The sequence below is a fragment of the Elephas maximus genome, chromosome 1 (assembly GCF_024166365.1).
Source record: "Elephas maximus indicus isolate mEleMax1 chromosome 1, mEleMax1 primary haplotype, whole genome shotgun sequence".
NCBI classification, from domain to species: domain Eukaryota; kingdom Metazoa; phylum Chordata; class Mammalia; order Proboscidea; family Elephantidae; genus Elephas; species Elephas maximus.
Window position 1 is genome coordinate 43,535,354 of NC_064819.1, and position 14,174 is coordinate 43,549,527.

General features: G+C 44.5%; 1 protein-coding gene across 4 annotated transcripts in view; it reads left to right on the top strand.

Moving 5' to 3' along the window:
- Positions 1-10,278, top strand: part of NQO2 (N-ribosyldihydronicotinamide:quinone reductase 2) — a 49,337-nt gene extending 39,059 nt beyond the window's left edge. For 3 of the 4 annotated variants that reach the window (XM_049882535.1, XM_049882526.1, XM_049882544.1), the window contains 4 exons: positions 5,855-5,985; positions 6,684-6,797; positions 8,084-8,185; positions 9,915-10,278. In XM_049882535.1, the coding sequence (XP_049738492.1) occupies positions 5,855-5,985; positions 6,684-6,797; positions 8,084-8,185; positions 9,915-10,091 (524 nt within the window). In that variant the 3' untranslated portion in view covers positions 10,092-10,278. The remainder of the gene's footprint in view (positions 1-5,854; positions 5,986-6,683; positions 6,798-8,083; positions 8,186-9,914) is intronic. The other variant, XM_049882553.1, reaches the window with a different exon arrangement.
- Positions 10,279-14,174: the final 3,896 nt, after the last annotated feature.

Genomic DNA, 14,174 nt, shown 5'->3' on the forward strand with positions numbered 1-14,174 from the left:
ATACCTAAAAAACAATGAAGTTGGTCTGTGCCACTTTTGAGTGTTGAGAGTCAGTTGTATGAGGGGATGCTTCCTGGAAAAAAAAAAAAAAGTAAGGAGTGATTTTGTGGAACTTTTCTGTGTTTTGGCTTCTGTACAGCAGGTGGGTTACAGCAAGATAAGGCTTGCAAGGATGTTTACTCTTTCCTTTGTGTTACTGGGAAGGTACAGTTACCAGCATTCAGAAATATTCAAGTAAATGAGTTATTTTGGGGGTGAGAACAGTTTGTGATACACTTCCTGGGTGATGGGACTGATATGTACCATGTGTGTGATGTGCTTCATGGAACTTGGGACTGATATGGCCTGTGTGCATTAGTCACCTCCTTGATAACATCTTTTGTAAACTGTCATCCCGTGTTTTTTAAAGTTTCACTAAAAATCTGATAACAATTTTATGCAGCAAGTGCAATGTTTCTGTAGTATTTCATGTGTATTTTTGGAAAGCTGAGTAATATTTTATGGCTCAAGTGTAACCAGAAACTATGATGCACTTCCTGGGTCATGGGACCAATATGTACCACATTTGTGATGTACTTTATAGAACATGGAACCAATGTGACCTGCTTGCAATTGGCACCCCATTTTTCCAAATAATAAAAAAATACCAACAGTGATTCAGCATACATTCCATTAGTGAAAAAACATGGCATCACCAAAAAATTCCTCAAAAATAATAATAAAGGGTTAAGTGATACAGATCATCCACACCAGATTGGTAAGCCTGAGTTAAAAGGCAGAATTTCTCTTTTTAAAAAAAAGAAAAAAAAAAAAAATTCAGGGTCATCAATGAGTTTTGGAAACTCGTTAGCTATTGCTCTTAATTCGGCTTTAGACCAGGGAGGTAAAGTAATTACAGGGGGTTCTCTTGCCCTTCAACTGGTTTAACCTTAAAGGTCATCTGAGACACCACGGTAAGTTTAGGGTCAAGAGGCAGATCATCATTTGCAAACAGCATTTCCGACAGACCACGATCCTTTCCAGGATATGGAGAGAGAGTAGGGTACAAAGATAGAGAAGCAGAGGGGTCAGAAGGAGTGGACTCATCAGCTGTCTTGTATGTTTCGTCGTTAAAAGACTTATTAATCTTGGTTAATTTGGGTACTGTGTCTGGTAAAGAAGCTAATTTTAGAAGCTTCTAAATACCAATCAAAATAAGCATTCTAAACCTTTTGTTTAGTTCTATGGTTTTCTAATTTAGATCTCAAGTATATCAATTTTCCCAATTCAAAGAACCCAAAAGGGGCCTCCGGTCAGAGAAACTGCCTTTGGTCAGGGCATGCCAGAGTTCTAAATACAAACATGACTGCAACCCATAAGTCTCGGACATGTAGCAGGAGATCTGTTAGGGAAATTTGCAAGTTTAGTACCCATGACCAAGAAAAAGGCAGAGACAAAATCTGCATAATAAGGCTGAGCTGCAGTGTAACAAGACAAAGCCCGAGATCCAAGAGGGCTCACCAAATGGCCTCCAAGGCTCTTTGCAGAGACAGGGAGCCTAAAATGGCATGGTGGGATCCTTCACCCATGTCCAACAAGGGCTTCAAGGCCATAGGTTGGTCGTTTCAGTCCCGCTCCTGACACCAAGTAATTCTTAAAAATGAAACAGAATTTTTGAAAAATTAAAGAAGAGTTTTATTTAGATTCAAAGATTTGCAGACTGGAAATCACCAAAATGAAAGTTGAAAATGACATTCTGAAGAGGGAGCATAAGTGTTCGTCTTTTATACTCAGTTTTGCAGAACTTTATACAGAGTTGGAAAGGGTACGTGGGAACATTTGATTGGTTGACATTCAGCATGTTCTCGTAAGACTTATTTATTAAGAATTTCTACTGGCCAGCGTACTCAACCTTAGCCAGAGTTTACTGCATTCCAGAGCTGGTTTCTTCTATTTCCTGCACCATTTTGCTTGGGCCACCTCAGAATGTTGCAGAACAAGTTAGCCCCCTGGGGCTAGGTCACAAGCTAGAAGGATTCTGTCCTTCTTCAGTGACTGCCTGTGCAGTCTTTCTCTGTCATTCAGGCACCCAAAGCTGGTTTCTCACAAGTTAGGATTCTGTCCTTAACAACTAACTGCCTGCACAGCTCTCCTGTGAATTAGCCACCCCAAGTTAAGTCAGAATTTCATTGCCTCTTGTGGGTTCATTAATTACTACAGCTCACAAAATTCACCAAGACTGTTACCTATACATACAGTTACCCATTTATTATCCAGAAAGGATACAAGCAAAGAGAAACATTAGACAAGGTCTGGAAGGGTTCCCAGTATGGCATCACCATTGTCCCAAGGGATGTGCCACTCAATCCCATTTATGGATGTTCTCACCAATTCAGGAGTCCCCAAAGAGGAAGTTTGAAGGCCCGGGGTCCCTTAGTCATTGGGACCTCAATGTATATGCATGACTGGGGCCATAATGCAGTTATGATTGATCCAATCAATGAATATGCATGACTGCATCATGCCCCACACCCTTCCTGAAGTTAGTTCTCCAGATAGAGCCCTACGTTTCTGGCTGTTTTGGAAAACAAAAACCACTTAATTGCTCAGGCTCTCTTCAGAAACCACAGACAAAGGCCAAAACAGGATCTGTGTCCCATACAGGTACCCACTGAAATTGTTGAATGTTAACCAATTTATTTTTGGTACACTGATTCTGTGTATTCCTTCCATCTTCTTTTGATACTTCTTGAGTCATTCAATATTTTCCCAGGTTGTTGTTGTTGTTAGCTGCCATCAAGTCTGTTCCAACTAATAGCGACCCTATGTACAACAGAATGAAGCACTGCCAGGTCCTGCTCCATTCTCGCTATTGTTATGCTTGAGCCCATTGTTGCAACCAACATGTCAGTCCATCTCTTTGACAGTGTTCTGCTTTTTCACTGACCCTCTACTTTACCAAGCATTGGGTCCTTCTCCAGTAACTGATCCTTCCTAATAACATGTCCAAAGTATGTGAGACGTAGTCTCGCCATCCTTGCTTCTAAGGATGGTTGCACTTCTTCCAAGACAGATTTGTTCATTCTTTTAGCAATCCATGGTATATTCAATATTGAAAAATTTCCCCATAGAATCCTTCAATATTGCACTTGAGGCTTGAATTTTTTCTTCAGTTCTTTTAGCTGGAGAAATGCTGAGCGTGTTCTTCCTTTTTGGTTTTCTAACTCCAGGTCTTTACACATTTCATTGTAATACTTTGTCTTCTCAATCTGTCCTTTGAAGTGTTGTGTTCATGTCTTTTACTTCATCATTTATTCCATTTGCTTTAGCTACTTCCAGTTAAGAGCACATTTAAGAGTCTCTTCTGACATCCATTTTGGTCTTTTCCTTCTTTCCTGTCTTTTTAATGACCACTTTCTTCATGTATGATGTCCTTGATGTCATTCCACAATTCTTCTGGTCTCTGGTCATTAGTGTTCCAGTGTGTGAAATCTGTTATTGAGATGGTCTCTAAATTCAGGTGGGATGTAGTCAAGGTTGTACTTCGGCTGTCATGAACTCCCTTTGATATTCTTCAGCTTCAACTTGGACTTGCATATGAGCAATTCACAATCTGTTCTGCAATCAGCTCCTGGCTTTATCTTGACTGATGATACTGAGCTTCTCCATTGTCTCTTTCCACGGATGTAGTCAGTTTGATTCCAGTGTAATCCACTTGACAAGATCTACATATATAGTCATCAATTGTGTTGTTGAAAAAAGGCATTTCCAGTGAATAAGTCATGGTCTTGCAGAATTCTACCATCAATCTCTCAGCTGTATTTTACAACTGCTGATTCTTCTTTGTTTCCAACTTTCGCATTCCAGTCACCGGTAATTATCAAATCTACATCTGTTATATATTAAAAGAAAAAAAAACAAACCCGTTGCTATGGAGTTGATTCTGACTCATAGCAACCCTGTAGGACAAAGTAGAACTGCCCCATAGGGTTTCCAAGGAGTAACTGGTGGATTGGAAGTGCTGACCTTTTGGCTAGCCCCTGAACTCTTAACCACTATGCCACCAGGGTTTCCTAAACCAAACCCATTGCTATCGAGTGGATTCCGACTCATACTGACCCTCTAGGACAGAGTAGAACTGCTCCCATAGGATTTCCAAGTTGCTGCTGGTGGATTCAAACTGCCAACTTTTGGTTAGCAGCTATAACTCTTAACCACTGCTGTAGGTTCCAGTAATGTGGGAAACCAAAATCCTGTTTGATAACCTACTGGTGAAACAAAGCCTCTTACATTAGTTGATTACCCTCTTAGGGTTTCATTGAAAGACAGGACCTCACACATAGAGGGCAGTCTGTGTACTTTTTGAATGAAAATCAAATGCAAATAGATTAAAAGAAGAAGCCCAGAACCCTAAATTGTTAGTTATTGATTTGTTGAAAGGCTGCTGGCCCAGTCCTTATTCTGGCCTCTCTCTGGCTGAAGTGTGATGTGGTCATTCAGAGCTTGACTATGGGGTATTCCATCTCTCTGTCACCTCTGCCACATAGGACCCACAAGGCATGAAACAAGTCTCTTAGCTTTACTGGGTCTTGTTTTCTGCTTTGTTGATGGGGATGACCCCTATCTCACTGGTGGTTATAAAGATCACAACGTGCTGTGTGGAGAGCACCTGGCGTAGCTCCCACCAGGCAGGAAGTACTCAGTGAACGGTACCAACCGAGCCAGTTGCCGTCAAGTGGAATCTGACACATGGCAGCACCACATGTGTCAGACTTAAACCACTCCATAGGGTTTTCAGTGGCTGAATTTTTGGAAGTAGATCTCCAGGCTTTTTTCCTGAGATGCCTCTGGATGGACTTGAACCACCAGCCTTTCAGTTAGCAGCTGAGCTTGTTAACTGTTCACATCACCCAGAGACTCCAAATGAATCAGTAAGCTGTTCATAATACTAATCAGAGCACTTTGATGGGTAATTTCAGTCGACAAAATTTGAATTAAAAGGACAAATCATAATAATTTCTCTCTCTCTGTTAGTTGCTGGAGGTTGTGCTATAGATTTGGCCCTTAGCACCTCTCCTCCCCGTCCCCACTGCTACTGCCTGATTCCACCCTCACCACCCGCTACCCCGCTGGGCCACAGGAGCCACAGCAGGCTCTCTGCCCCAGACTGGTCCCTGAATCACTGCTGCTTCAGCGAGCCTTCCCAACCCAGATCTGAGCTCTTACTTATTTTTCCTGTTTAAGACCCTCACATGGCTGCCTACTGGGTGCAGGAAAAGTATAGACACCTTGGCAGGCTTGCCTTCACAGCAGCCCTCGTACCACTTTGCTGGGCGCCGCAGGCATGCTCCCTTCCTGGTACCTGGTGGTTGGACCCTCCCTGTCTTTGCCCGAATGCCCCTGCTTTTCCCTCCAGCACTCCAGGCAGCCTAGGAAACTCCTGCCCAGGGTTCAGGACCTGGCTTGCAAAGCTCTTCCTGGGTTCACTTCCTTTCCCACCCATGAGAGCTGGTCACAGCCTCCTCTAGGCCCGTTGGACTCCTTCCACCCTCCAGAATTACACACAGCTCTGCATTTTCCTTGTTGGGTGCGAGTCTTGTCTGGCCACAGCATTAGAACGAGCAAGTGGATAACCATTCTGTACGTTAATCATTTGATTGTTTATTTAATCCTCCCACTGGACTTTCCCTCAACCCCTCGAAAGTAAGAACAGTGTCTTTCTCTCTCCTATTTCCACAACCCCGGGACCCTGCATCTGACAGGGCTCAAAGAATGCCCCTTGAGGGGCTTTCTGGGGCCAGGTAGCATATGGCTTTTGTGGGGGTTTGCCGTGGTTGCTCACTGGGGTGAGACCATGTGGCTTGTTCCTCCCCAGGTGCGTGTTCTAACCCCGAGTTCTTCAGCTATGGGGTGGAAGCCTATGAAGCCTACAAGAAGAGGTCTCTAGCCAGAGATATAATTGACGAGCAGAAAAAGGTTCAGGAAGCTGATCTAGTGATATTTCAGGTTTGTGCCCCCTCTGATCTGCATATTGAATGAGTCAACCTATGTACAAACTCATTCCAAATAATGAATTTCTGCTTCTCATAGTGGTGCGAAGCTTCAGCATATTTGCATACATGTCTGTGTTGAGCTGGGTAAGGAGATCCATATAGCCAATATCTGCCATTTGAAATGCTGACCTCCAAGTTCATATTCATGAAGGACTTCCCTCTAGCCCAATGGCCCACAAAATGTCTCTGTCATGAGATCCTGTTGCTTTCCCTCCCCTCCAGCCCTCACCCCAGGCGGGCAGGGGCTGCTCAGAACCAGATTTGTCTCCACAGTATTTGTCCAGGCAGTTTGGGCCAAAGCAACTGCTGCCTTGAGATTTCCTCATCCCTGGGAGGGTGCCTTCTGTTTCCTTCTTCTCCCTGGTTCCTCACCTCCCCTGCCCTGTTCCTGGTATTCATTCACAAATTGTCCAGGGAGGTGATGCCACCCCAGAAAGGACCTGCCCCACCAAACTGCCACTGCAGCTCTAATTCATCCAGGCCACTGGATGCCATAGCTGTGCAGGCGCGAAGTTGTGTGTGTGAGCGTAAGCCTGGGGCAACGCAGACACACGTACTTTCGTGGAATCATTGGACTGACAGAAATCCAAGTCAAACTAGGAAAAGGGGGATTTGATCACAGTATCTGCTTCTCCCTGTGTCCTGCCCCAGTTCCCACTGTACTGGTTCAGCGTGCCGGCCATCCTGAAGGGCTGGATGGACAGGGTGCTGTGCCAAGGGTTCGCCTTTGACATCCCTGGATTCTATGACTCTGGTTTCCTCAAGGTATGTGCTCTGGGACCGGGACTGCTGTGGGCCAGTGTGTGTATGTGCAGGTGTGTGTGTGTGTGTGTGTGCAGGTGTGCATGTGCATGTGTGTGAGTGTACAGTATGTGTCAATGTGTGTGTTTGTGATCAAGTGTTGGTGGGTGTGCCTTTTTGTGTGTTCATGTATGCATGTTTGTGCGTGTGTGAGTGTATGGTATGTGTCAGAGTGTGTGAGAGTTTGTGATAGAGTTGGTGTGTGTGGGTGTGTATGTGCGTGTGCCTGCGTGCGTATGAGTGGTATGTTTCAGAGTGGGTGTGTTTGTGATCGAGGGTTGGTGTGTATGGGTGGGTTGCATGCGCATGTGTGTGAGTGCACATGTACCTATGTGTGTGTGTGTGAGTGTATGGTATGTTTCAGAGTGTGTGTGAGTTTGTGATTGAGAGTTGGTGTGTGTGGGTGTGTACGTGTGGGGGGTGCTCATCGGGTTATGTTTCTAGTTTGTTTTCTAGCATTCCTGCTTGCACACTAGTGTGTGCAGAACCCCACAATCCAGGCACAGGTGGGGAGCGTGTAGTTTCTGCAGACATGGAGCCTTCACTCTAGTGGGGGACACAGACATGCCCACACTAACTCTGTTCTCCAAGAGGGGTAGGAGACAGGTGTCGGACAGGTTGAGGTGGCCTCACGGGGATAAGGCTTTGGCTCCAGATAGGGAGTTGTACCTCGTGACCAAGAGTGAAGTCCAGGCTTCATGCAATCTTTTCTCTGGGCTTCAGACTCCTACTTGGTAGAAATAGGTGATGGGATTTCCACCCTGTAGGGTTAGGGCTGCAGGGACCCTGGGAGACGCTCCATTAATGGGAGCTATGGGTTTCTCACTGAAATAAGTCCTTACCAGTAAATGATTGTTTTAATTCAAAAGGCCTCAGAGAATAAGTACATATAAGGAAAGATTGAGCACCCCAGGTCCCTCTTAGACTGTGAGGTGGCCCCAAGGACCAGGCTTTACTCAGTCTTGATGGCAGCCCCGTGGAGTCAGTGCCTTGTCCCCCCATTTCATAGATGGCTCCCAAGACACCTGGTTCCTGCCAGAAGCCGAGCACATTCACATTTCCTTGGCTTACTGCCCCTGGCCACTTGGGTGCCTTCTGTTAGGACGTAGTTGTTACCTGTAGTCGGCCTGCCAGAGATGGGATGTTACATTTGTATCTGTCCCTGGAGAACTGACCCCAGATGTTCTCTCCTGTCATCGTAAGCCCTCTGACCAGTATACGTACTACACACACTGTCCTTCCCCCTCCAGGGTAAGTTGGGGCTCCTCTCGCTAACCACCGGGAGTACTGCCGAGATGTACACAAAAGCTGGAGTCAGCGGAGATTTCCGGTACTTCCTGTGGCCCCTACAGGTAAGCCCACCACAGTTGACTCCATGGTAGAGGACCCTAATACTCCTGCACACGTAGCTCCCCCATCTGTAAAAGTGAGACTTTTGTAAGCCTGAGACACCGTTTTGACCCCACCTGAGTTGGAATGCATTCCATGGCAAAGGGTTTACGTATAGAAAATAATACATTTGCTTTTTTAATGACAAGCTTGGCCCATAGAGAAAAATGCATTATAATCATAGTCTTTGGCGGCCCCACCTCCTGGGCCTGACTTCTGCTCTGTGGCAGCTCCACAGTCCTGGGACAGCAGCGTGCATGTGTGTGTGGCCCTGCGGGGATACCTGGGATGTGGCTCAGGGCCCGAGGCAGTGCACCCACAGCCTTAGTGAGGCTGCGCTGCCCTTACCCCAGGCACATGCAGCAGGACCTGCATTTCTGAAGGCCTCTCTCTGGATCTCTGTCAAGAGCTGCTTTCTAGGCACCCAGAGGCCGTGCCTTCCCCTTCTCCACTCCCCTCCAGGTCTGGGGAACTGGGGACTACCCTACCCGACAACACTGGCCCTCTTCCCAAACCTGCACTCCCAGGTGGGTACTGTATGGCTGGTGTGCACCCCGAGGCCCTGAGGAGATAGGGGAAGCACTGGACAAAGCTTGTCCTCATGAGCAGCACCTCTTGGTGAGACAGAGCAGGGGTAGGAAAGAAGGGTGCAGGCTCCAGGCCAGGGCCTCGCCTGCCTCTCCCCAGACTCCGAGGAGCCAAGGAGCCCAAGGCAAAGCTGGTCTCCAGGTCACTGTGCAGGGATATTTGCCGAGGACATCACATATTGAACCGTTGGTATGCCTGCCATGGGGCCCACAGCTGAGGGGGCAGGACCCACGAAGGTATGGGCTTTATAGGAAGGAACACAAACGAGAGGAGTGTGGTATTTCTAGGGAAAAAGTGGTCTTTGAAAGGAGAATTGACAGTGATTCCAGTTAGTGGTGCTCTGCTAAAGAAAATGATACCTTCTAAGCCTAGGTGACCTTCCTTAGCCACAGGCCAACTAGTCTTACCTGTCGTTAGGCACACTTCAGTTTTTCCAGTTTTATAGAAAGCTTTCTATTTTTTCCAGTTTTCAAACGCACATGGTGTAGGAAAAAAAAATGAGACAATCCAAAATAGAAAAATAGAAAATCTGTCCCTTTAGTCCCACCCTCAGAAATAATCGCTTAGCAGCTATGAGTATTTTCTTTCAGCCCATATCTATTCCTAAATACATTATATATAAATATATAGAGAGAGAGAGATAAAATTTTTTTAACAGTTATTTTGTTTTTACATAAGAGACATACTACACTTACTGCTAAAAAAATGTGTTGTTTCCATTTAACAATACATCTTCAGCATTTGCTGGTGGCACATTACGTATAGCCACCCCATTCTAGAATAATCCGTGTTAACAATGTACCATACTTTGCCTGATCAATCAAAGCTGTAAAGTTTAATGTTCAAATCAGCAGCAAAAGTTTTAGGCTCATCTCAGTTGTAATAATGGCATCTGGAATCCCAGCTGCCCACCGTTCTTCCCCTCACTTGGAAAGCCCAGTGTCCGAAGGTTGTAGGGAAGTTCAGTTGTGTGCAGTTATCTAGTAGCTTTAAAGTTGTTGTATTATGTTTTGAAGGTTTGTTTCATTCCGGTCTGTCCTTCAGTCATCTGACACTTAGTGGGCTTAGTTTCTAATCAGCTGTTTTCTCTCTTTGTGGCTTTAGCATGGTACATTACACTTCTGTGGATTTAAAGTCCTGGCCCCTCAAATCAGTTTTGCTCCTGAGTATGCATCAGAAGAAGAAAGGAAGGGAATGGTGGCATCCTGGGCCCAGAGGCTGAAGACCATCTGGACAGAGGAGCCCATCAACTGCACACCGCCTTGGTACTTTGGGCAGTGACAGTTTGTGCCTTTGGCACAACACAGGAGCAACACACGGGTGACCCAAGCACGTGCAAGGGGAAAATGGTGCTGTAACAAAATAAAATTGTAACAGAGTTACTGGATGTATTTAAAGATGTGCATGGATGAGTGTCTCTAGGATTTTATACAGCCAGATCAAATATTTTAATGATCGGCTTCTTTTATTGAATTCTGTGCTGACTGATACCATTACTCACAGGCTTCCTTGTCTCTAATGTCTGTCTAATACCTTTCCACTTCCCTATTTTCACAGATAATTTTATTTTCATGTAGCTCTCATAGCATGGAGCTAGATTTGTTAGTTTTTTAACTCAAGAGTTTTTTTTTTTTTTTTTAAATAGGAAAGTTTAATCTACTCTTCACTACTGTTTTTGTGCTATCTTTGGACTTATTTCTCCCATAGTTCTTTTTTGCTTGCATTAAGACTATGAAGTTTTAATTGAAGAGCCAATTAACATACATTTAAAGTGATTAAGTACTGGTTACAATCAACATTTCCAGACAATAGTCAGGTGGCATCTCATCACTATGCACATGTCTCTGTACCACTACTAGTAATTACCCTGAAGGTGAGGCAGTTGGAGATCCAGGAGTCTCCCTAAAAAGCAACTCTAAGGGATTAAATGTCATCATCGTCACTGCTTAGATCAAAGATGCTGCCTGTGGACAAGGATCCTTCTACCTTAGCATTCCCGACACAAATCCACAGTCCTCATCAGACTCTTCAAGCAACTTCTCTCTGAAAACCTCATCAACCAGCTTGTCGTTGGAATTGTCATATTTGAACAACTTTTCATCTGCATCTTTTCCATCTTCTCTTTTATCTTCATCATCTTTCTCCTCCTCTTCATCAGCATCTTCAAACCCTTTCTCATTTGCATTTTATTTGTCCTCTTTTCCATCTCACTAACCATCAAATACTTTTCCAGTTGTGTTTTCGTCTTCTTTCTTTTCATCTCATTTTTTCCAAACTCTCTCAAAACCTTCCTCTTCAAACGCTTTTTCAGAGCCATTGTCTTCCAATTCTTTTTCACCACCATTTTCTTCAGATTCTTTTTGGAGCCATTTTCACACCATTTGTCACAGCAGTCTTCAGATGTCCTTTCCCAGACATCTTTTTCAGGCCACCTTCATCTTCAGACTCCTTGTCGTGCTCATCTTCTCCAGACATTCGTCCAGGGCCATTCTCTTCATAATCTTTTTTAGAGGCTGTTCTTTTAGAATCTCTTCTGAGGCCATTCTCTTCAGGCTCTTTTTCAGGATTGACTTCTTGAAGATGCTTTTTCAGAAGGTGTTTTATTCTTTACCTCTTCAGTTACATGAAGCAGTACATTGCCATTTTTGCATAAGTGATTTGAGTTGGAATTAAGTCAATTGTAATGAAAGCAAGGCTAATTAACCAAGCATGGTTACTGTCTACATGGAAATATGGTACAATCCAGTGAAAACAAATTACTTTTGGACTTCAGTTGGAATAATATAAAAACATAACAAAACAACAGAACAAAAATGCCCTGTCCTACATCATCCTCACGATCTCCAGCATGTTTGAGTCCATTGTTGTGGCTGTTGTGCCGGACGATCGCACAGAGGGTCTCCCTCACCCTTGCTGGCCCTCTACATCACTAAACATGATATCCTCCTCCAGTTATTGATCCCTCCAAACAATGTCGAAAGGAGGCAAAATGGGACAGTGTTCTGTTGTGATCCATAAGGTTTACGTTGGCTAATTTTCCAAATTAGATTGCCAGGCCTTTCTCCCTCCTCGCCTTAGTGTGGAAACTGCACTGAAACCTGTCCGCCATGGGTGAACCTGCTGGTGTCTGAAATGATGGAGGCATAGCTTCCAGCATCACAGCAACACACAAGCCACTACAGACAGATTGACAGACCAGCAGTGGAAAAACATACATAGAGGTATATAAAAAACTGAGCCAAATTTACAGCAGTATGAACAATCAAATTATTTTTCTGAAAAAAAAAAATTGGTTAACTTTGTGTGTCAAAGAAACAAAAAAGAGGTGGAAAAGGTGAAGAACAAAAACCTGACACCGTAGAGATCAAAGGTAGGCAGCAGAGTATGACATGGAGTCCTGAGTTCTGTCCCAGTCCTGCCAGTAACTAACTGAGGGGCTCTGAACAGTTTATCAGCCTCCTATACGGTTACTTATAGAATCTCTATGAGTTGGAATTGACTCGACAGCAACAGGTTTTATTGTTTTGCTTTGGGGGGTCTTATTATCCCCATCTATGAAATAAGTGGAGTCTGGCCTTAACCCATGATATGGATTGAATTGTGTCCCCCCAAAATACATGTTCTAAATTCTAACCCCAATACCTGGGGATGTAGTTCTATTTGGGGATAGGGTTTTTTATTATGTTAACGAGGCCATATCAGTATAGGGTGTGTCTTAAGCCAATTATTTTTCAGATATAAAAGGACGAGATTAGGCACAGAAGCAAGCCTAAAGGTGACTCCTCCACACCCAGGAGTAGCACCTGACACAGACCTGACCAGTCAAGTGCTCCATGAGCCAGCACACAGCCCAAGCCAAAGCCAATGAGATGAAGCTCAGAGATTGATTGATTCCTGGGAAAGAGAAGCCTTTTCTTGGCTCTGGGCTAGATGCCAAATGGAGATCTGCAAGGAGCGCTGAGAAGAAATCTGAGTTGAAGACTTTCCCCCAGAGTGAACAGTGAGAGCCATTCCCTGAAGCTGGCGCCCCGAATTTGGACTTGGAGCCTCCTAAGCTGTGAGAATATAACTTTTTGTTTAAGCCACCCACTTGTGGCATTTCTGTAATTGCAGCTCTAAGGAACTAAGACACCTCACGTGCAAGACTCCAGTAGGCTTCTTGGCCATGCTCTGCACTCGCCATCCTGCCACTCTGTGATCTTTCCCCTCATGACTCAGGCACACCTTGAAATACTGTTGGAATCCCAGTAGTCCTGGTGCTGGTTGTGATCCAGGCTGTGTCCACTGGTAAGTGTAATTTCTATCTGCCTCTCACTGCTTCTTTATGTACAGTGGGATTGATGTGCTGAAATGTAAATTCATCCAGTTGGTTATTAAAACATACTGTGGATAAAGCTGCTCGGAAATCATGTCATGTGTCATTTGAACTCCTGAATCACTAATGGAAGTCTTGGACTTTGTGCTGATATCTGCAAGAATATGCTGGCAGTATAAACCAGATTGAAAGAATACAACCCTGACGCACACTCTCCTGACTTTAAACCAATCAGTATCCCCTTGTTCTGTCCGAACAACTGCCTCTTGATCTATGTAAAGGTTCCTCATGAGCACAATTAAGTGTTCTGGAATTCCCATTCTTCGCAGTGTTATCCATAGTTTGTTATGATCCACACAGTCAAATGCCTTTGCACTGTCAATAAAACACAGGTAAACATCCTTCTGGTATTCTCTGCTTTCAGCCAGGATCCATCTGACATCAGCAATGATATCCCTGGTTCCATGTCCTCTTCTGAAACCGGCCTGAATTTCTGGCAGTTCCCTGTCGGTATACTGCTGCAGCCATTTTTGAATGATCTTCAGCAAAGTTTTGATTGCGTGTGATATTAATGATATTGTTCTATAATTTCGACATTCAGTTGGATCACCTTTCTTGGGAATAGGCATAAATAGGGATCTCTTCCAGTCAATCGGACAGGAAGCTGTCTTCCATATTTCTTGGCATTGATGAGTGAGCACCTCCAGCGCTGCATCTGTTTGTTGAAACATCTCAATTGATATTCCATCCATACCTGGAGCCTCGTTTTTCACCAATGCCTTCAGAGCAGCTTGGACTTCTTCCTTCAGTACCGTCGGTTCCTGATCATATGCCATCTCTTGAAATGGTTGAATATTGACTAATTCCTTTTACATACTTTGGACATGTTGTCAGGAGGGATCAGTCCCTGGAGAAGGACATCATGCTTGGCAGAGTACAGGGTCAGCGGAAAAGAGGAAGACCCTCAACAAGATGGATTGACACAGTGGCTGCAACAATGAGCTCAAGCATAACAACGATTGTAAGGATGGCGCAGGACCGGGCAGTGT